General features: G+C 47.0%; 1 protein-coding gene across 3 annotated transcripts in view; it reads right to left on the reverse strand.

Moving 5' to 3' along the window:
* Positions 1 to 1,016: 1,016 nt before the first annotated feature.
* LOC142489889 (retinol dehydrogenase 7-like) overlaps positions 1,017 to 24,256 on the reverse strand; it is a 63,673-nt gene continuing 40,433 nt past the window's right edge. For 2 of the 3 annotated variants that reach the window (XM_075591450.1, XM_075591452.1), the window contains exons 4-5: positions 16,012 to 16,175; positions 1,017 to 1,858 (exon numbers count right to left, since the gene is read on the reverse strand). In XM_075591450.1, the coding sequence (XP_075447565.1) occupies positions 1,638 to 1,858; positions 16,012 to 16,175 (385 nt within the window). In that variant the 3' untranslated portion in view covers positions 1,017 to 1,637. The remainder of the gene's footprint in view (positions 1,859 to 16,011; positions 16,176 to 24,256) is intronic. The other variant, XM_075591449.1, reaches the window with a different exon arrangement.

The raw sequence follows: 24,256 nt of genomic DNA on the forward strand, positions 1-24,256 counted from the left end.
CTACGATATATTGACACTTTGTGAGAGCACATTTTTGAGATTCTTTATCTTTTGTATCACATTTTTATACAGTATTGCACTATTTGCATATTTTTTTATTATCTCTTTCCAGTATTTGCGCTACCCTTGTTTCTAAGAACTCAATTCTCCTGGAGTGTCAACTTAAATTCCCATGGTTAGTATAGCTAAGTGGGTAATACCAATGACGCTAGACATAGGTGATCCTGGTGTTGTATCATGTGGTGCAGTAGTACTGCAGTCTGTGAGAACTGTATTTGTGTTGATTCCACTGTCCCTAGGATATTGTGTACATAGAGAGGAGGCATTTGTTTGATTATTTTGTTATGTTTGAAGATGTTCCTAACAAGATCAATAGGGACATCAAGTTTGTTTTTTTAGCAGAGGGAGGATATAACCCCCTGAGTGATGCAAGCAAAACACACACACTGCCCCCTGTCAGGTGTGTGCATATATATATATATATATATATATATATATATATATATATATATATATATATATATATATATATATATATATATATCATTGGTTATATCACACCCATTGTAGTTTTTCCCGTGTTCTTACTTCAAGCCAAGTGTGGCATATAATTTAGTCATAAAGGACTCAGGCCCCCTGCTCAGCAATAGGTATCAGTCTGGGACCTGGAAAAGGAGGAGTTACACTAATATCATAAGGCTCCCTTGTAGCTATTATTTTAAGCTCCCCCATTCTATCTGTCAGGTTTTTCGCCTTAGCAAGCAAGCATTTAAGATTTTTTTCCCCAGCCTGTGCTACTGTTATCTTATCTGCTCCTGCCTTTCTACTCCAATTGGATTTAGTCTTTAGAAGTTTTCTAGTATTATCGGTATTTAATATGGGTGTCTCCCTGCTTGCCAAACTCCCACTTGCCCCCGTTCTTCCTCCATGATCCCTTGCTATTTCCCTATTCTGTCTACTTTATTATCTGGTTTTTGTCTCTCCCCCCCCCCCCTTTCATTTAATTAAAATGTAAGAAATATACGTTTAAGTTTCACTTAGTGTAGGTACAAATCATACTGAATGAAGTCTGGCAAAAGTTGCATGTGAATTACAGTATACTAGCAAATAAAGTCACCCAGGAGGTACATTCATATTAAGAAACATTATATTTGATATCACATGGCAAGCAGGTTATTTTCTGTTGACAGGTTCAGATAATTATACTCTTTATGTTCATGTGTCTATATTAAATAATGTTATGTTTCATAATGCAGCTTCATCATTTTGCCATCTGATCATGGTATAAGGGAACTTGTTGCTGAATGTGATGTTTGGTTGTCTATAGGTTTCTATAAGAAGAAAGAATGGTATCCAAATTGGTCCCTTGTGTGAAAAAAAGGAAACTTAAATGGACTAATACATGATTTACATTATACAAGCCTCACACATATCAGCTGTCAAGTAGCATTTAGAACCATGTGAGAATCTGTAGGTAGAAGGTAGAACTCTGAGTTTCAAAAGCTTCTATACTATAAACCATGTGTTAGTTCAATAAATGGTATCATACTCGCTATTGTTTCTATTAATTGGCCTATATACACGTAACACTGAAAGGACAATCTGTATTGTGTATTGTTGAGCCCTCAGAAATAATATTACTCTGCTCTCTGAGCTGGTTTGGGTGCAGCGCGACATAGCACATAATCAGATAGAATTGTAGGGAGGTAAGAAACAGGAATGTAGAAGAGTTTGCAGTCCCAGCCAGCGGAGTATCTCGTCCAGGGGTAAACCGCAATCAGGGCATGCTCCATGCAGTCTGTGACCTTGTACAGCTTGGAGTTAGCAGTTTCAACCACATTGTCCAGGTTCTGGACCCCTGTGTGCACATAAAAGACAGAAATGAAACATTATTAGGATTGTTAATAAAACCCAGCATCACCTTAGTTTAGTCAATTTATTTCTCATTGTTGCTTAGAGGTAACAAAACTAATTGTAAGTGTAGCCAGGCCACCTATGGCTACCATTCTACCCTTCTCCCGGCAGTAAGCCGGGGAGACGTAATTGTTCTACCGTGGGAGATCACCTTCAGTTCCCTGGTGCCTACCGCAGATGGAGACACTGCACTTATACCCCAGAAGCCTAGTCCTGTGTCCCCACTACCATCGGTGGATGACTCAGCCCTCCTGTTACCAGCAGGTATCATGCACCACAGACGTACTGTAGTAATGGCCATAATCTCCCACCGGGTGGGGGAAACACCAATACATTTGGAGGCGCTGCTGAGATCTGTTACCTAACAGGACAGACTTTCAGCGAAACAAGGCTGGAAGTAACAAGGTATGCTTCCAGAACAAATGCTGAAATTGAAGGAGGGAGGCTAGGTGTAGCGTCTGGGTGATCCGCCCAGTGAACGGAGCTACGGCCTATACTGCCCTATCGGGTGAATGGTCTGGAGACACAAAGGCTATTGCTGTTCTAAGAAGTGCTGAGGTGGGTAGTCGGGATGCCTAAAGGGGGTGCTCTGGTTAACTGAGTCCCAGTGACCTCTGGGGAAGGTCAGCGATACTGGCAGCCTGGAGGGGCACGTAAGGGTACTGGATAGGGAGTATCTTAGGTGGTGTGTCTGAAGTACAAGGTGTCTAGACCCCCAGAGTGCCACTAGCCTTAGCCAGACCATGGAACCACAGAGTGCTTGTAATGGGCAGTAATCATGTGCAGCGTATCAAGATGGAGCTGTGCTAGCCTGGGGTTTAAATCTACTCTTGGTAGACCATGTGCTGTAAAGATCCACAGGAAATAGATTCCCGTTGGAATTATGATTCCTATACAGTCGGACAATGGACTGTGCTCAAAATGGAGGTTCACTTGTCCGGGAATTCACCACGTGAGGCACATCATCCAAAATAGTGGTAACAACCGAGAATGGGAAATGCATTGGAGGTTTGCAGAAAATCTGCAAGTTCTGCAAGGTTCTGGCGTGAAAGCCAGGACCCCACCTAAGAGACTTGACTGGCTCAGCCAGGAGTCAGAGTCACGCCCAGTCCATGTTGCCGAGAGCCCCTCCTCTAATCTCCACCAGAGGGAGGGGGCACACCAATAGCCAATGCCTTAAGACTTTGGAGAATAAGGGAGGTACCGGATGTAGAGGACCGCACCTCTGTTATTTGGAGCCTGGCAAGCAAGAGGAGTGAGCTACCCATTACTCGTGTCCGTGCTTACAGAGAAAGCTGACCATGTCAAGCGATATGGACTTTACGCACTATCGACTACCAGGAGGACTCCTGGTGGTGAACATAGAAGGGAAGAGGTACTGCAGATGCCTATGTCCCAAGTGTGATTTCCCAGGTGGCGAACTGACCTGGGGAGCCAAGTGTGCTCACTGCGGAGCACGTTTCCTGAAGCCCACACTGATGCAGCCTACGAGATTTGCTGAAAAAGATGAGACTGACCCCACTACTTGGGTGGGCAATGATGCTAAAACAAATTAGTCTACCTCAACTATGGAGGCTTCGGAGGGCCCGTGTGCCCTAAATGAGGCCCAAAGGAACAGAGTATCCCAGTGACTACAGAGCAGGCTAATACGGTTCCAGACCCGGTCCCCGCAGAGGAACCAGAGATAGTCGGGGAATTGGAACCAGCCCACGAGCACCCGGGTAAGGTGACTGCCTTGGGTGATGAGACACCGTTGTTCTCAGAAGCGCATGAGCCGGGACCAGCTCTGCTGATTGCCACTGGTGGTTCGGAAATAATCCGGTGTCTCTCCCCTGCGGAGGTGTCCCCGCCTTCCTCCCATGCCAGCAGCAGAAGGTCTTCCGTGGTGTTTTGACCACTGTCAAATCTGCTGATGTAACGCCTGAATACCCGCAGACCTGGCCAGTCCCCAATACTGAGGTGTGTAAGGTTAAAACTGTCTCTTATCAGCTCTATTCCCCTCAGGGATTAATAAGGTTAAACAACAGTAGATGCTGGCCTTGCTATTTCTCTGAGACTATTGTAAATAGCTTTGAAAGCAGCTGTTTTGAGCCTGTCATATGCTGTTAAAGCAAGACTACCAGAAGACAGGACTGCCTTATAAGACACCATTGTATATCTCTTGCTCAGCAGCTAAATGTTTTAAGATTTACAGAAAAGGCATTATGTAAAGGTTACATGTAAATTTAGATGTGTAATCCATGTTTGTAACAGATGACAACGGTTTTTTTGTCCCTGCCTTATGTATAAAAAACTGCTTTGTGAACCATTAAAGTCAGTTGTAAGAACTCAGCCATAGTCTCCTCTGAATTCATACAGCTCAGGGCCCGTCTGCTATACTATTTGAGACAAACACATATCCGTGCCCTATGAAGCTCCCGGGAGAAATTGTGTGTGTGTGTATTTAGCTTGCCCTAACGGATGACCTGATCTGTAGAGATCTAACAAGGTGGGTAAGGGTATAACACGCACCCACAGCAGTGAGGGCGTGCCCGGAGTATGGTATGATTGTAGAGGGAGAGGGGGATTGGCCCGGTATTAAACGGGTTGCACCCCATTTGGCCACCCCTGACCTCACCATGGAGGCAAGGGGTTAACTGGACTGCGGTCCAGGAATGTGGTTTTTAACTTTCTGCAACATGAAAATGTGTGTTCCCCTGTTCTATTGTATTATCACCATGTAAGTGTCTGCACCACACACACACACTGGGATCCATCCGGGAGGACAAGGGTTAATAGTTAGGAAGTGATTATAGCCCTTTGTTTAATGTTCCCGCCTTTTCAGGCTCCATTTTGCAGGGTCCCATAGGCCGCCATTGCAGCTCCATTCATTTCAATGGCGAATTCAGCGATTTTCGACCTGTTTCCCTCGAAGACCAGCAGGTGGCGTCCGAGAGGAGGAGCGGCGGTTTCCCATTGTAAGTCAATGGGCCCATTGACTTCCATGGGGATTCCTCGACGTTGACCTCCAGGAACGAGTTGGCAGCCGTCCAAATCACAGACCGCAAAAGCGGACACAATGTCTTTTAAAAGAGCCTTTTTCACTATCAGTCAAGGTCAACGACAATTGGCGTGGGAACCCTAGGTTCTAGGGCACCTGGGAATAAAATTCTTTTTGCCCCTAGCTCCTAGGCCTCCCCACACACGACACCACCGGGTCCGAGAATCCAGGACCCCTGTAAAGGGTCGCGCGCTCTAAGAGGGTCGCGCCATTGACTTCAGTGGCGGAGCAAAGAGCAGCGCGAGAAAACGGCTAAGTCCGAAATCCTGAAATGTGTAAGCCCATATCTCCGGTTCTGGAAGGATCAGAGGGCCGGTATTTGGGGTGCATGCAGTCACGGTTCCGGCATGACTGCAGGTCTATTTCCGACCCTCTCCGACCAACCAGACGGAGTATGGGCAACTGTAAAATGAGTTTTCCCATAGACATCAATGGCGGCGGTTCCCCATTGAAAGGCTATGGCAGAGATGTCCCTTTGACTCCAATGGCGGCATTTCCCCATTGAAAGTCTATGGCGGCGGAACCCATAGGCACCAATGGCAGAGTTTCCCATTGAAAGTCTATGGCGACGGAGGCTGTTGATTTCAATGGGAAATGAGTGAAAAACCGAGATTTATTTTAAAGCGGAGAATACTATGATAAAGAAATAAAAGGTTTAAATTGTATTTGCGTATCTCTGGTCTGGAAGGTCGCAACGGGCTGAAACTTGGCCACAATGGAGAGTCACTTCCGGCCTGAAGGACTGGCCCGTTTCGACCCGCTGGGCACAACAGAACCGGTTCTTTTAATATGTCTGTATATTAAAAATTGTATTGAAAGCCCGCGAAGATTCCTGCATGCTGAGGAATGCAAATGTTCAGGGGGGCGACCTAATCTCTAGGAACAGACCCCTTGATCAAAGGCTCAGCCTCCGTAGCTGTTTATATTAGGGTGGAGAAGTGCAGGGCTTGAGTGGTTTGTAGGTGCTATAACTCACACCTACAAACAAAGAGTATCCTGACCAGATACCCCATCTGGTAGAATGGCTGGCACCCTGACTTGGGCGTGGGGCTGCAGAAATGAGACCCCCATGGCCCCAGTACACATGTGCCATCTAGCTGGGGGGCATGGGTTAACAATATTCCCACGTTAGAGATTAGGTACAGATAATTGTTCTCCAATAGCCTGCACTCAATTGTAAGTATAGGGCTGAAAATATATATAAACTGTTGCCAGCCTATATTCAATGTCTTCTTTTTACCAACTGATTGATGCCTGATTGCTGGAGAATTGCTATTGATTACTTCTTCATTCCAACCTCCTAAGTAAGTGTGACCTTCTTCTTATTTGTTATTTGCACTATCTGCTGTGTTCACCTATCTAAGGAATAAATATACTTTATTATATCTAAAGCCGTGTTCAGTTCAACCCAGTTATTTGGTGTATATTATATCTTGTCATAAGTTACCGTGACAATGATGCGTTGCCGGGCCTGGCGAGAAAGGGTTAACTTGATACTTGCTGTGTCCAGGGTGCCAGAAGTCAGAGGGTAGAGATCTGAGAGCCGTAGGTCAGGGGCAGGAGAGGGCAGCGTAGTAAGGTCCAAAGTCGAGTCCAGGGAGTAGCGAGGTACACGAAGTCAACGAGAGCCAAGATCAAATCCAAGAGTATCCAACGGGGGCAGGGACAGGAACTAGAGCTGTAATACAGAAGAGAGCCAGGCATAGACGACCGAACAACCGAAGCCACAGAAGAACTATGCAGAGTGAGGAAGGAGAGGGCAGACTGGGGTTATATATGCAGGAGGACCAATGAGAGCAAGAAGTGGAGCGGAGGCCTGTCTGAGCAAGCCCAGGGATAGGATCAGGTGCCCAGAGTGGAAGTCAGCCAGGTGAGTGGCGGAGACAGTCTGTAGCTGATGGGAGGTGGAGCCAGCGGTACGGGAGGATGGCAAAGAGGATTGGGTGCGCGCGCGCCCTGTAAGGTTCCCAGCCGCGTGTGGGAGGATGCGGCGTGCGCCGTGGAGGAGCGGCATGGCGTCCGACCGGAGGAAGTAAGGAGCCGACGGGAAGGGGGTCTGGGACGAGCGGCCGCACTGGGAGCTTGGGTGATGGGGACCCGCTGAGAGGCGCGTGTCCCCCAATCCCTTACAGTACCCCCCCCTAGAGGATCGGACTCCGGACGATCCTCCCAAGGTTTGTGAGGAAATTTCCGACGAAATTCTTTAAGAAGAGCTGGGGCATGAATGTGATGACATGGTACCCAGGAACGTTCCTCCGGACCATATCCCTTCCAATGAACGAGGAACTGAAATTTGCCCATAGAAAAACGTGAATCGAGAATGGAGTGAACCTCAAATTCTTGTTGCCCTTGTATTACGATTAGGTTGGGCCTATGAGAACTGTCCGGAAAATGTACATTCTGAATGAAGGGTTTCAGAAGGGAGATTGGAACACTGAGGGTATCCTCATGGTGGGAGGTAGCGAAAGTCGATAGGCTACTGGATTGATCCGTTCAAGGACCTTTAAGGGACCCAAGAATCTGGGCGCCAGCTTCTGAGAAGGAGTTTTAAGTTTAATATTTTTTGAAGAAAGCCAGACTCTGTCTCCAGGTTTGTACTCCGGAGCCACCTGACGTCGCCGATCTGCCTTAGCCTTTTGTTTTTGGACGGCCCCTTGCAAGGCTTTTTGAATCTTTTTCCAGGAGTCTTGTAGATTAGAAACTTGGATATCTGCTGCAGGTACACCAGAGGGCAGGGAAGAGAGAGGAAGGCTGCATGGGTGGAACCCAAAATTAATGAAGAAAGGCGACTCTTGTGTGGATTCATTCTTCAACGAATTAATTGCGAACTCCGCCCAGGGTAGTAGGTCTACCCAGCTTACTTGAGATTCTGACACAAAGCATCTGAGATACTGCTCCAAGATCTGATTCAGTCTCTCCATCTGGCCATTGGTCTGCGGGTGGTAACCCGAGGAGAAGAGGAGGGATATGCCAAGTCTCTGAGAGAATGCTCGCCAAAACGTAGAAATGAATTGAGTACTCCTGTCCGAGACAATGGTGAGTGGAACGCCGTGTACCCTGAAAATTTGTTTAGAAAATATGTGATCCAAAGTAACTGAATTGGGGAGACCCTTGAGGGGTACAAAGTGTGTGTGCTTGGAAAATCTGTCCACTACTACAAGGATCGTATTCATCCCCTTAGAAGGAGGAAGTTCCACGATAAAGTCCATGGAAATATGCTTCCAAGGCCGTTCCGGAATAGGAAGGGGAAGGAGAAGACCGGATGGCTTGTGTCGGGCGGACTTGCTATGAGCACAGACTGGACAAGCTCTGGTGAAATCAAAAATGTCTTTGCTCATATCAGGCCACCAAAAGGTCCGTTTAATAAGATCCACTGTCCTCTTGAAGCCAGGATGACCAGCTGATCTGGAAGAATGCCCCCACTCCAAGATCTTGTGGCGAAAACGTGGAGCAGCGAACAGACATCCTTCTGGCACCTTAAATCTCCTAGGGATATGAGCCTGGGCTTTGGTGATCTCATCCAGGATGTCGAAAGTATTGGCAGAAATAATGTATTTTGCAGGAAGAATAGACTCTGAAGATTCCTTAGATCCTTCCTCTGTAGAGAACTGGTGAGAAAGTGCATCGGCCTTGATATTCTTGGTACCCGGAATATAAGAAATCGTGTAATTGAAACGAGAAAAAAAAGTGCCCAACGTGCTTGACGGGATCCCAGATGACGAGCCCCTTCAATATACAATAAGTTTTTGTGATTGGTGAGAATTGCTACTGCCTCTTTGGTATCCTCGAGGAGGTGTCTCCATTCTTGCAAGGCTAACTTGATAGCCAAAAGTTCACGGTTCCCGTCATCATAATTTCACTCGGCCAAAGAGAATTTCCTAAAAAAGAATCCACAAGGATAGAGTCTTTCTTGGGGTGAGGACCTTTGCGAGAGTACCGCCCCAGCTCCCACATCCGAAGCGTCAACCTCAAGAGTGAAAGGAAGAGACGTGTCCGGGTGACGAAGGATGGGGGCACAGACGAAAGCTTTTTTAAGAAATTCAAAGGCTTTGATGGCATCTGGGGACCATGCTGCTGGATCAGCCCCATTTTTGGTGAGAGCGGTAATGGGTAGAGCGATAGTGGAGAAATTACGGATGAATTTCCGATAGTAGTTTGAAAACCCAAAGAAACGCTGGACGGCTTTTAAGGAGTTCGGCAACGGCCAATCTAGAACAGCCTTCAATTTCTCAGGATCCATGGTGAAGCCTTTGTCAGAAATTATATAGCCAAGGAAGGCTGTGGATGATCGGTGGAAGAGACAATTTTCCATCTTCGCGTAGAGGCTATTGGCACGAAGCCGAGCGAGGACCACCCTGGTGTGACGAATGTGCTCCTCCAGGTTTTTGGAGAAAATGCGGATATCATTTAGGTATACGATGACGAAAACACCCAAAATGTCCCGGAAGATGTCATTCATAAATTCTTGGAAGACGGCTGGGGCATTGCAGAGGCCGAACGGCATCACTAGGCATTCATAATGACCCGTGTTGAATGCAATCTTCCACTCGTCACCCTCGCGTATTCGGATTAGATTGTAAGCTCCTCTCAGGTCGAGTTTGGAAAATATAGAGGCTCCTTGGAGCCGGTCAAAGAGTTCCGAGATTAGAGGAAGAGGATACCGGTTTTTAACCGTGATTTTGTTAAGCCCACGAAAGTCGATACAGGTCTTAGGGAGCCATCCTTCTTCTTCACGAAGAAGAAACCCGCCCCGGCCGAGGAAGTGGAATTCCGAATAAAACCTCAGGCCGGGTAGAGAGAGGAGGTGAAGAAGCGTCGAGACCAGAGAGCACGGTAACGGGAGGAATGACCGTCTCCTTCAAGGTAGGACACCACTGGATCGGTAATTTGTCTGTCCAATTGACACGCGGGTTGTGAAGCTGGAGCCACGGCAATCCCTAATTGATCTGGACAGTAGGTGAGTGGAAGACATCAAAGATGATTACCTCCGAATGACCATCCGCGGTGGTCAGGGTGAGAGGAACAGATTCCAATATTATAAACGCTGGTTGGAGCGGTCGACCGTCGATAGCCTCAAAACCGTAGGTGACTTCTTCTTGACTAACGGAATTTGATTTTTGCAAGCATAGTCGTGATCCAAGAAGTTGCCACCAGACCCGGAGTCGATGAAGGCTTCCACTGCTACCCGGACATTGGGACCCTCGAGAGTTATGGGCAGAAGAATTCTCTTCGGTAGCTCTTTGGGAGGAGAGGGGCAAGGAGAGATGGTACCCAGTAAAAGCCCCTCAACCTTTACTGGGCGTTCTTGTTTCCCGGTCGCAGGCGTCAGTGATGTAGTTGATGTTCCGGGGACCCACAGTAGAAGCAGAGACCCTCATTTTGGTGGCGTGTTCTCTCAGCAGTCCGGAGCTGCTGGCTACCGATCTGCATCGGTTCAGGGGCGTCCAATGCAGGAAGTGCCAAGGGAGGGGACCTAGGAGAAGCAGACGAGGCCAGCATAAAACGGGGACACTGGCGCTCCTGGCGTCTCTCTTGAATGCGCTGATCCATCCGGATGCTGAGGGCAATAAGGTCCTCTAGAGATGAGGGATGAGCGTGAGCTTCCAGGTCGTCCTCGAGGGATTCGGACAATCCCTGCCAATATGCCGCGGAAAGGGCTTCATCATTCCACTGAGTCTCCGCAGCGATGGTGCAGAACTCCACCGCATATCTTGCAGCCGACCTGCGACCCTGGGAGAGATGAAACAAGGAAGACCTGCTGGAACTCTTGCCGAAATCTGGGGTAGTCTTGTGTTATCTCAGCTCTGTGCTCCCAGAGAGGTGAAGCCCAAGCGAGAGCGTCGCCCGTCAGCAGGGCGTAGACATAGGCCACCTTAGAGCGATCTGTGGGAAACTGAGATGGGGACATCTCGACCTGGACATCACATTGGTTCAAGAATCCCCGGCAAGTAAGGGGGTCTCCGGCATACCGGTTGGGAGGTGGAATACGTGACTCCGAGAGGCCCATAGGTACTGGGGCAGGAGGGGACGGTGCAGCTGGCGAGTCCCGTAGGGAGAGGTTAGAAAGCTGCTGTGCCACGGCCGTGACTTGATCGCTTAAAAATTGAAAGTGATCCATAGATACACCTTGGCCCACCTCAGGGGGGTCTGCATTTGTTGAGCTCTGCAAAATGTAACGCCTGAATGCCCGCAGAGGTGGCCAGTCCCCAATACTGAGGTGGGTAAGGGTATAACACGCACCCACAGCAGTGAGGGCGTGCCCGGAGTGTGGTTTGATGCATTGCCGGGCCTGGCGAGAAAGACTTAACTTGATACTTGCTGTGTCCGGGGTGCCAGAAGTCCGAGGGTAGAGATCCGAGAGCCGTTGGGGGGGGGGGGGCAGGAGAGAGCAGCGTAGTAAGGTCCAAGGTCGAGTCCAGGGAGTAACGAAGTACACAAAGTCAACGTGAGCCAAGGGTATCCAACGGGGGCAGGGACAGGAACTAGAGCTGTAATACAGAAGAGAGCCAGGCATAGACGACCGAACAACCGAAGCCACAGAAGAACTATGCAGAGTGAGGAAGGAGAGGGCAGATTGGGGTTATCTATGCAGGAGGACCAATGAGAGCAAGAGATGGAGCGGAGGCCTGTCTGAGCAAGCCCAGGGATAGGTTCAGGTGCCCAGAGTGGGAGTCAGCCAGGTGAGTGGCGGAGACAGCCTGTAGCTGATGAGAGGCGGAGTCAGCGGTGCGGGATGATGGCAAAGAGGATTGGGTGCGCGCGCGCCCTGTAAGGTTCCCGTGCGCGCGCCCCGGCCGCATGTGGGAGGATGCGTCGTGTGCCGCGGAGGAGCGGCATGGCGTCCGACCGGAGGAGGTAAGGAGCCGACGGGTAGGGGCTCTGAGACGAGCGGCCGCACTGGGAGCCTTGGTGACGGGGACCCACTGAGAGGCGCGTATCCCCCGATCCCTTACAGCTGTCTGATGATGTTAAGGAACCGAACATCCTAATGGCTCCGAGAGATGGAGGAGCCCGGCAACCATAACCGCGAGACCTGAGAGTCGGATGAGCCTGCCCCTTTTGGAGGTATCCAGAGGCCGATCCAGGGGTACAGATGGATGTGCCTTCCGGTGCCGATGTCCATGTGGATGACGCCGATGCCATACCCGTGCAACGACCAGATGTCGATGTGTTTCAGGTGTTGGATCTGGAGTTGTTCCAGGACCCCGCGATACCTGCCGGAGATGACGTCCCACTACTAGTGACCGCTGGGGCAGAGGAGAAGCCTTTGATTTCCACTCCGGTGGGTACCGCTATATCTCCGGTTAAAGGAGCTGCCTTTATGCAATCACTGAAGGAGCGTTTGGCCCGTAAGCAAGCGGCTACTGCAGTAGCCCATACAGCTTTGACCCCTTAGACAGATAGCCCTCCGGTATGGCCGGATGTTTCAACCGCTGCTTTTTTGGACCCAGTACCGGAAATATGTAATGGACCATTGGCTTATGCCCAAACTGGCACCTACACCCCATGTTTTCCGCATCACATTGGTGTCAGGTCCGGGCCTTATATCCACAAAGACTGCTGACCAGGACTCTGTTAGTTTCAGGCCCGTTACCCCATGACCCAGACCGCTGATTCCCATGTACGTTGCCTGTCCCCTTTTTTCCACAACCCCTAAGAAGATTTCCGATGAGGAAACCCAAACTACCAGGCCGGCCGAGGGTGGTGTGCTGCCGGGTGAGGCAGATCTGGCTGACTGGGACTATTATTCTTTAAGGAGGAGTAAGAGTGTGGCCCAGTCTCTCCAGCCTTCCTCTGACTATTGAGTGTGATGAAATGATTATGATAGAGGGTATGATGCTGCAGAGAGTGTTGCGTCTGGGGGAAGTCAAAAAGCAATGTCGGTAGTATCTAATTTGTCAGGGTTCTCATGCACCACCACACACACAGGGTACGTGTCGTACATGGATTGCAAAAGATTTCTACTAGAGATGGATGATGTGGTAGATCTTGGTGGGTGGAAGGAAAGTTCAGTCCCGTGGAGGCCGTAGAGGCTATGAGACGCAGAGGAAGGGAGATAAGGTTGGGTATAGTACAACCCAAGGGAGTGGCCTTAGACGATTACGAACCCCCGATTCAAGAACCAACGTTCTAGGTTCAGCCAGGCCAGGCTGAAGGTCATCGGTTAACTAAAATTAGCCGAGCGGCATGTTGTACAGAAGTACATACTCACATGGGTTCAAGTACCTCTATGTCCCTGAACCGTTGATGAGGGAGATTGACGAGAATAGGGAAACATGGCTGATCGAGGCCGTTAAGGCCTATGCTCTAGAACATAGTAGGAATAACTTCCATAATTTGGAAGAAAGAGTGACCTACGTAGTCGGAGTGTAGAAAGTAGGGAGATCAGTGTACATGGACCGGGTGGAGTATGTATCTGAACGATACCCTAAGCGGATGTTCTGTGACTGATGATTCAGGAGCCTTAGTTAGAAAACTGGACCCTGAGCACTATTATTGAGGAGGCAGCTATTTTATGGTTGTAGTCAAATAAAGCTGCTAATGGTTCCAGTAAGCTGTAATGACTGTGTTCACAGAGATGTATCATGTACTGTATAGTAAATGTGATATCAATCATGTGAATGTTTTGTTGTTCTGTTCAGGTTACCTTCAAGGATGGCACCTGAAAATTTAGGTCCAAAATGGGGTCGTTGAGAGTCCACCAGAAGGAGAGTGTAGTCAGGTCACTTATGGCTACTATTATACCCTTCTCCTTGCAGTAAGCCCTGATACAATCAGGCTGCCAGTAGATGATATGGGGTTTCCCCTTTCTTGGTGCTGGACTTGAGTGACAGCGGGAGACGGTGACATCAGACCTGGGCATGACCAATCATGAGACAGACCTGGTGCCCTCCTCCTAGCTATACTTTAGGGCAGTGCCGCCAAAAATTCAGGAGTGCCTTCCCCCACTTGAGGAAGGCAGGTCACACCCCCCCCTCCGGGGGAGAGTGAGTGTGGACCATACCGCTGCCTCTGCTAGGAAGGCAGGGAAAAGCTAGGATGGCTGCGGGTGCCCTTGGCCTCTGGTGACGGCAAAGGAACCATCCTTCAGTGGGTACCTGATAGTTGCTGCATTGGGCAGAACCCTGCCGTGTACTGTACTGTACAGAAGAGATAATAAACCATTCCTGTTGTTATACCTCCTGCCTGGTGCGTGACCTTACTGGGGAGAGGTAATTGTTCTACCTTGGGAGATCACCTTCAGTTCCCTGGAGCCTACGGCAGATGGAAGTGCTGCACTGCTAAATATATGTGGGTATGAACCCCAGAAGCCTAGTCCTGCGTCCCACTACCATCGGCGGACGACTCAGCCCTCCTGTTACTAACAGGTATAATGCAACATAGAAGTAGTAATGGCCATAATCTCCCACTGGGTGGTTGAAACACCATTCGTAAGTGTAGCCAGGTTCCCCCCTTGGTCCCTTACCTTGTGGCGTGCAGGGAGGTTACGGCTGCATGCTGCATGTTGAAGGGGCCGTGCGCCTGCACAGTAGTGAGGCTGCCATGTTAGGGAGGTGCGCATGCACAAAAGATTGCAAGCAGCGGCGGCCATGTTAGAACATGATCCGCGGGGAACTACAAGTCCTATAGTTCTAGGGTCACATATACGTAGGCACCCAGCCAATAAGGCAACTCAGATCCTCTGAGGTGAAGTTGGATACATTTGGCGCGCTTAGCTCACGCTGGCAGTTGAAGCCACGATAGGGAAGGGGAAGGTAGGGTCTGGGTGTCAGTGGCACCCAGACTAGACCAGATTACCCCCTTAGGTCCAAGATAGGCCCTACTCACCTGATAGATTGTGGTTGCTAAAGAGAATCCCATAGCTGGGACATTTCACCTGTAGCTCCCTATAGTTTGCGTATCGCACCAGTGAAGATGCCACGCGGTGACTTAAAGCCTGTGATCTGTGACCAGACCATCTACATTAAGAGACTCTCAAAGATGAGACCCTCCAAACGCAGAGGCGGACACCTTCGTGGATGACGACGTCTCTGGATCAGTGGATCCCTGTTGCTAGTTGGCCGGGTACTGGAGTACCCGGCAGGTACCTCAACTAAAGTGCACTAATGTTCCACAGGTAGCGTTACCATACACACTTTTGGGTGGGCTTTGACATTGGGTAAAAGGACATCAATGTATTGGTGCCAAGCACCCTTTGTATTGTGGGGTCACTTGTGGTGTATTGGGGTTGGGAGTGCTGTATGCTGTGTGGTCTAGGTATAAGATATATATGTGTTCAGTAATACCCGTTATTACATACTTGTGGTATAGTGGCGGCCGAGCTGAGTCTCATTCGGCCGCCACCACAATGCGCGGGAAAACGCGGCTTGTTTTTTTTAAACGCAGCGTGCCGCGCGTCACCGATGCGCGGTCACGCGGTACAGGGTGCGTGCGCGTGTGGCGCGCGTGCCCAGGGCTCCCCGAAGGTGGAGCGGGGTAAGGGGGGGATGTAGGAAGGCAGAGGGGGACCCGGGGGACCCAGAGAAGGCAGAGAAGAGAGAGCGAGGGGCGAGGAATGACCGGAGAAGATCCGGCTGGTGCGCGGCCAAGTTCGGCGCCAGCCCGAAAACAGCCGCGGGAGAAGCCGGGTGAGTGTTAGACTCAGCTCGGCCGCAACAGTATGATCATTGCCGTTATTTAGCTCCTGTGCGGGGATCATATCAAGGCAGACAATTGACACCCCAGGCTCCCAGAGGCAGAAGCTCAGGCCATCTGCCAGCCAGACAGGTAACAGCAGTACCGGTAGTCCCTTTAGTCAGGGGGAAGGAGGGCTACATAAGCTTCATAGGCAGATATTTAATGTGACTTTTGTGTTCCTGTTCTCCGATGTGCAGCGCGTGGCACAATATTACAAAGGGAGGAATACAAATGACTCCTGTAAATGTGTGACCTGGAAGTGTCCACTTCAGAAGGCATGTGATCACTGCAATCCTCATGCTGTCCCCTTCTACGTCTCTCTTCAAATGGAAATATTCCCTTCTACCCTTAATTCCAAATAGACAAGCAGAGGGTCTCACAGTTCTGGTAATACTGCTCTCCGTAGTCCTTCTTGACCTCTGCAGGTAGATTCTCCCACAGCCGCTTCAGATATTTCTTATGAGATTCTGAGACAGCCATTGCGGTTCTGAAAACGCCAGGCTCAATGATGGACACTTTTACCCCAAAATCACAAAACTCCCGTCTGCAGTGGGGGAAAAATAAGAAAAATACATCATTACTATCGTTATGAAAGCAACTGTTCCATCAAGTACCTAGAATGGAGTTGTGATAAGTATTTACCCATGCAACACCTCTGCTGTTTTATTTGTTCACAAACTAAATGGCACAGTTACTAGTATTAGCCTACATTAAACCTATACACTTTTGACTAGGATCCTGATTGTAATTGACAAAGCAATGCAGCAACAAATAGGGCAGATTTATAAAGTGGTTCTGAAATTAAACATAATAGTGGCCATCTTTAATGAGTATTGCTAATATTATGTTCCATTCATGTTTTTCCATACAAGATAAGAGAGGAGTTTCCAATGTGATATGGATGAAGTCACACTAGTATTAATTTTTAATGTCTGTTTTTGGTCTGTGTATGAACAGCACTCCTAATGGGAATTGTGATCTTATATACTATATTTGTGAAAGCACTGTATGCCTGTCTGGATGTCCTGTGTCCCTAGGGGAAATCTCATTGGTCCCTTGGCCCGCCCGCCCCCGCACAACTCTCATTGGCCTGAGGCGGAGTGACGGGCCAAAGGACACACAGACACACACACACACACACACACACACACACACACACACACACACACACACACACACACACACACACACACACACACACACACACACACACACACACACACACACACACACACACACACTAGGAGGGGGGGTTCCATACAATGTATTACCCGGGGGTGGGGCTCACAGTGTTAGCAGCACATCTCCCGGTCTCTTACACGCCGGTCCCGGAGGCTCCGCCTCTTCCTCACTCATCGTGACCCATGCGCACCTCCTCCTCTCCTCGTGTCTCCCTGTTTCCCGCGCTTTCACCCCCCCCCCCCCCCGGCGCCGCTACAGTCAGCGGGGAAGCGGAGCGAGAGCGCCCGGGATACAGCGGGGTACTCTCAAATCCCCACGGCTCTCACCACACATAGGCCACTCCCTCACCCGGCGCTCTCGCTCACCCCCTCCCCACCCACCCACACACAGAGCACGCACTGTGCGTCTCTCCCCGTCCCCGAGGGCGCTCCTCTGGCTGTCTCCGCCTCTCCCCGTGAAAGACACAGCACTTCCTCACTGGAGCGTCTCAGCCTCTCCGCTGAGGAGCCCGAGGTGGAGGAGGACGGCGGCCGGTACCCGTAGGAACAGGAGCGCGGCCGTGTGCAAGGTGAGTAAACGCAGGGGAATGGGTTATTTAATGCGTCCAACACTCACCCTGCCCTTTGCCCCCCCGACCCTCCCTGCTCCCCTGCCCTCCCTCCCCCTGCCCTTTGCCCCCCCTGACTCCCTCCCCCTGCCCTTTGCCCCCCCTGCCCTCCTTCCTCCTGCCCTTTGCCCCCATGCCCTCCCTCCCCCTGCCCTTTGTCCCCCCCCATTCCCTGCCCTTTGACCCCCCCTCCCTGCCCTTTGATCCCCCTCCCTGCCCTTTGACCCCCCCCTCCCTGCCCTTTGCCCCCCCTCCCTGCCCTTTGCCCCCCCTCCCTGCCCTTTGCCCCCCCCGCCCTTCCACTCCATGCCCCCTGCCCTTTCACGCCCGGGCAACGCCGGGTATATCAGCTAGTACTTTATAAATATATACGTGATAGCATCAGTATTTTACCATTAAAGGAATAGCTTTTGTCTGCAACAACTCATTGAGTCATAACGTTTATGCAACTAATGATTAATTGTTTTTGAGTTCTGGTCTGAAGTGTTTTTTTCATATATTTATATATCAACATCTATCTTGTAGGGGGATTTGTATAATGCCATCATTAGAGTGTTAGTTCCCTAAAGAGAATGCTTTTTTACCGTGTTTTGTAGTGTGGGACAGACACACTTATTTTCTTAGTGTATTACTAGACCCGAGGAAGATTAGAACTCGTGAAAGCTTGTCCTAAATTATCAATTATTAGTCCAAATTTAAAAAAAGTATCACAGAATACTGAAGTACTCCTATATTTTGCCCTATTACAACTAGACGAACATGGCTAAATTTTTTCGATTCATTTTTTGTGTAGGCTGGGCTGTATTCAGTCATTGTTATAAGGTTGTTGTGCCATCTATTGGTTGTTTAGAGGCACTAACTACATTATCTATTTTTCTGTTTTCAACCAGCCTAAACATAAAGTATGATTTTGTCTTCTGTTGCGTAGGCATCTACAGCTAGCAATCTGGTGACCAATGTCAGGGTTCATCTGTGTATCCTCTATTGCTGGAGCTGCAGCAGGGGGTGCTTGCTTGTGTCTGACCCATTTCTGTGTTTATAGTGTAGGAAGCATTGGCCTACTTCAATTATTGTAAAGAAGATAAATTGGAAATATCACTGCCATTGAGAGTCCTATATTACTGTATCTTTAAGACCTTAGGTGCCTATTTTAATGACCAAAGCTTAGCAAGTTGTTTAAGCACAAAAGAGGCTACCAACTTCCTTTAATATACACCTTCAATATGTGTCCTTGCTTTTTCTGCCCTAATTGTTGCTTTCCTCATTTGTAACCAAAGTGTCTCATTTGCCTAGATCCACTAAGCTTTGATGCAGAGTATTGCACTGTGATCCCGCATTCTTTTCCACATATTATTGCTGAGAATTGTCCACCCAGTAGAGGTGCAATTTTTTCATCTTCAACTCGATTGATGTGAGTGTTCTCTATTAACTATAGTTGAAGATTTAATACGGGATAATATTCAGGAATACCTAAGGGAAAACAAAATTATTAGTAATAGTCAGCATGGATTTATGAAGGATAGATCTTGCCAAATTAACCTTATTTGTTTCTTTGTAAGTAGGCATTTAGACCAGGGTAATGCAGTTGATATGGTCTACTTAGATTTTGCAAAGGCTTTTGATACGGTTTCACACAAGAGGTTGGTGTACAAAATAAAGAAAATTGGACTCAGTAATAATATATGCACCTCGATTGAAAACTGTTTAAAGGATAGACAACAGAGGGTTGTCATAAATTGAACTTTTTCAGGTTGGGCTAAAGTCGTGAGTGGAGTACCTCAGGGATCGGTACTGGGACCCCTGCTTTTTAACTTGTTTATTAATGAGCTTGAGGTTGGGATCGAGAGCAAAGTCTCCGTCTTTGCTGATGATACTAAATTGTGTAAGGTAGTAGAATCAGAGCAGGATGTCATTTCTCTTCAGAAGGACTTGGAGAGACTGGAAACGTGGGCAGGTAAATGGCAGATGAGGTTTAATACAGATAAATGTAAGGTTATGCATTTGGGATGCAAGAATAAAAAGGCGACTTACAAATTAAATGGAGATATATTGGGGGAATCCTTGATGGAGAAGAATTTAGGAGTGCTTGTAGACAGCAGGCTTAGCAATAGTGCCAATGTCATGCAGTAGCTGCAAAGGCAAACAAGATCTTATCTTGCATCAAACGGGCAATGGATGGAAGGGAAGTAAACATAATTATGCCCCTTTACAAAGCATTAGTAAGACCACACCTTGAATATGGAGTACAATTTTGGGCACCAATCCTAAGAAAAGATATTATGGAACTAGAGGGAGTGCAGAAAAGAGCCACCAAATTAATAAAGGGGATGGACATTCTAACTTATGAGGAGAGGCTGCTAAATTAGATTTATTTACATTAGAAAAGAGGCGTCTAAGAGGGGATATAACTATATACAAATATATTCAGGGACAATACAAGGAGCTTTCAAAAGAACTATTCATCCCATGGGCAGTACAAAGGACTCGGGCCATCCCTTAAGGTTGGAGGAAAGGAAATTTCACCAGCAACAAAGGAAAGGGTTCTTTACAGTAAGGGCAGTTAAAATGTGGAATTCATTACCCATGGAGACTGTGAAGGCAGATACAATAGATTTGTTCAAAAAAAGGTTGGACATCTTTTTAGATGGGAAAGGTATACAGGGATATACCAAATAAGTATACATGGGAAGGATGTTGATCCAGGGATTAATCTGATTGCCAAATCTTGGAGTCAGGAAGGAATTAATTTTTCCCCTTAATGGTTTTTTTTGTTTGCCTTCCTCTGGATCAATAAGTAAGTATAGATATAGGATAAAGTATCTGTTGTCTAAATTTAACATAGGTTGAACTAGATGGACCTACGTCTTTCTTCAACCTCATCTACTATGTAACTATGTAGCTATGTAACTATCATTCACGGTGTAATCTAAAAGTACTATGGTGTAATAGGATACATCTTAATTGATTGGGTAACCCATTGATTACTGATCCAGGCTGTAAAAGGTTAACTGCTTGGTGGTGGTGTGTGTATGTTTATGGTCATTTCCATCACTATTTCTGGAGTGTTTAGGGTGAAATAGTATCTAGTGTTACCATTTTCACAGAGGTGACAGCATCTTTAATTAAGAGTGCTAGTCCTCATTGTTTCTCTACGTTTTTATATTTTTCATGCATTGTATTGAGCACGAGTGAAAGTTCTAGTGCCAAGGAGGACTCTATTTGCAAAGACTTAGTACATTTTACACATTGGATACCACGGTCTATTTGGCTCTCATCCACAGAGCTGTAACGTTGCTGACTGCAAACAGGATACGGACCCGCAGGGCAGAGGTAGGGAGTAATACACCGACCTTGGCCTGGGTTCAGAGGCCTGGGATGCAGAGGTAATCAGGTAAGTTCCAGGGTCTAGGCAGGCAGCAGGCAAAGGGTAGTAAGGTCTGGTTCTGAGGTCGAGGCAGGCAGCAGGCAAAGGGTAGTAAGGTCCGGTTCCGAGGTCGAGGCAGGCAGCAGGCAAGAGTTAGTCAGGTCCGGTTCCAAGGTCGAGGTAGACAGCAGGCAAATCAAAGGCAAGAGAGAGCTCAGACAGACAAGGTATCCAGTACTTTGCATGAACAAAGACTAGTAGCAACTGTCTGCCTTTTAAAGGCCAGAGGCAGCTGCAGGAAATGACAACCAAAGAGAGGCTGATCTCCTGTCAGGGGAGTAAGGGCAAGATTTGCCAGGAAGCAAGATGGCCGTGGTGGCTTCGGACCAGATGATATCACTTCCTATCAGTATTCATCCTGAATGTTCAGACAGACAGATAAGAGCTCAGTGAAGTCATATAATATGATGTTAACCTAAATTATCATCACGTTCATATTAACGGTGTATCTTTAAAGGACTAAAATAAAATAATTTTTTCCCTGTAGAGATCATAGTGTTAACTATAACGGATGTTAGTGATAATAAGATGCAAATAATATGCAAATTAGGCATTATCGTAAAACATCACATAAAATCAGTGAAGGTTAAGACAGGGACTTAACATTGTTAGTTATACCTAAACTTGTCATTACTCACATCCAACTCTCCACAAATTGTTGGAAACAAATCCTCACCGGAGGTTTTGAGCAAATTTCACCCAGATATAAATTTAATTATCTACACGTTCACGAATCACTTAATCAACTAAATATTATTTTGATCATTTATTGTGTTGTGTGAAAGCGCCGCGCAATATCACTTTTTAGTGTTCATTGCTCATTATTAGCATTATAAGCACAGATTTATTTGAGCTTTGTGGATCTAGCCCTTAATGCTCATTGTAAGGACCTTATTCAATATACTGTAGTGAGAAGCCGTGTGACACATGGTTAATAAAGCATTACCGCTCATTGAGTATCTTATCAATCACTATACTGAATTTGTTAGGAGGATTAGTAATCTCAAGCAACAAAACTTTAAGTAGCAGTTTTTTTCATGCACCTGTGGAAAAATGGACTAAGACATTTCTCCCTCTATTACAGAGGTAAATGAGAATATTCACAGTTAGTGTTAGGACCTGCAAAGTGGCCATGCCGTGACGTGGCTGCAGGCTTAAAACGTTTTGGCCAAAGAGTTTAACTAAATGACCCTTACTTATGAGAAGACAAACAGATCAGTATTTAACTATAAACTTTGTCATTTGGATGTTGCATTTGGGCTTTTTGTGTTTTTGTTGTACAGTATACCGTACATTTGGTCACACCCAATAGCACCCCTTTTGACTCTATATATATATTGTGACAGAAACCAGGGGATGGTAATAAATTCCATATATAGGGCTCCCAGGATACTGAACAGTTTCTATCCTGTTTAGGCTGGAAAGTGCAGCCTCAGAATGCATGCACTCCATCCCACAGTTTGGCAAGTGCTGGAACTGAGGGATGAGGGATTCAGACCAGAGTTTGTCTGCTGCCTGATTTCTGTCACCTGTCCTGCTAGATAGAGATCAGGTATTTAAGGCTGATTGCCTGGTTCCTCTCCCCTCTCCCCAAGAGACTGGAGGCAGGAAGGCTGCTGGAAGCAGAGAGGGGAAAAGCCTCTCCCCAAACAGGTTAAATCATTCTGTTCCTTTTTTCTAAAATTGCAAAGTTCCTTATTTTTGTTGTTGGAAGCGGATAAGCCGCTCCAACCCCAGTCAGGGTGAACCTTAGTTAAGTTATTGCTCAGGTGACAGGGTTTTGTTTTGCTTGTGTTTTGTTTTGTATTCAGTGTGGCAGTCTCAGTGCCTGGGACTGAATAAACCAGGCAGTAGCCTGTTTAAAGGAACAGCACGTTACGCCTCGTCATTTAACCTACCTTAAAAGACTGTGTTCTAACAGTTCCGGAGAGACGGCAGAGCCCCGGAGTAAGCCGTTTGTCACAATATATATATATATATATACGTGTGCTCATTTGCATGTCATTTCCCAGATCCCTTGTTGCAGTGGAAGTGCTGTGTGCTGGGTGATAATTGTGAAAGACAGGGTTGCAGACCTGTCTAAGACATGCAAATGAATATACAGGAATATTTACAGTTGCTTTATGTTTTACTGTGGAGGGTTTTAGTCACCTTTTTTTACCCACCATAACCTTAATAAATGTGGTGATTACCTACTCTTTAATCTCATCTGAGCAAATGTCAGCAGCCAACCACACACTGATGATACCCATCAAGGTTGAAACATGTCTGTGAGTGGATTTACTGACTTTGTATCTCCCAAGCCCTTGCTTAAAAGCTGTGTTTAAAGCAGCATGCATTGGATAAGGGTTGCCCATGTAATGTGAGCATGAGATAAAAGGTGGCACTGTGTGGTCATTAGCATGTCATTTCCCAGAATCCCTTGCTGCAGTGAAAGCACTGTGCTGGGTGATAATGGTGAAAGGCAGGGTTGCAGACCTGTCTAAGACATGCAAATGAATATACAGGAATATTTACAGCTGCTTTATGCTTTACTGTGGAGGGTTTTAGTCACCTTTTTTTACCCACCATAACCTTAATATATATATATATATATATATATATATATATATATATATTGCCAAATGGAAAAATTAAAGGTATATACACATACCAAATGGTATGAGGCTGTCAGCATCAGCTGATAATAACATGAGCACGTCAAACAAGCATTAAAGTATGAATAAGTGTGGCACCAAACAATAATACCAGAATAAAGTGCAAATTAGTGATACCCAACAAATGTGAACATATATAAACTGAGATGCTGGCTGAATAAGAATGTATAAAAATACACAAAAAATGATTAAATTAATAAACATATATTCTGTGTGAACATCACCTTGAGAAAGGTCCCGTGTGGAGGACCGAAACATTGGTTTTTATGTCTCCCTAAATACAAGATCTTTTGACTACCTCGTGGAGTGCTGCCTCTGATATTCGGTCACACGGTATCATATTACCTATTTGGTTTATATAGGATTTGCACCCCCTTTTATCTACCAGACGGAGTGCCTTGCTCTTATCTATTTATTATATATATATATATAGCAACTGTAAATATTACTGTATGCTCATTTGCATGTCTTAGACAGGTCTGCAACCCTGTCTTTCCCCATTATCGCCCAGCATACAGTGCTTCCACTGTAGCAAGGGATTCTGGAAATTACATGCAAATGAGCACTCAGTGCCACCTTTTGTCTCAAACTCGTATTACACAAGCAAATCCTCAAGCCAATGCATGCTGTTTTAAACACAGCTTTTAGACAGAGGCTGGGATGAGATGCAAAGCCATTAAACCCACTCACAGACATGTTTCAACCTTGATTTTTTTATTTTTTTTTATTCATACATATTATTAATTTGCATAATT

The sequence above is a fragment of the Ascaphus truei genome, chromosome 3 (genome assembly GCF_040206685.1).
Source record: "Ascaphus truei isolate aAscTru1 chromosome 3, aAscTru1.hap1, whole genome shotgun sequence".
Classification (NCBI taxonomy): domain Eukaryota; kingdom Metazoa; phylum Chordata; class Amphibia; order Anura; family Ascaphidae; genus Ascaphus; species Ascaphus truei.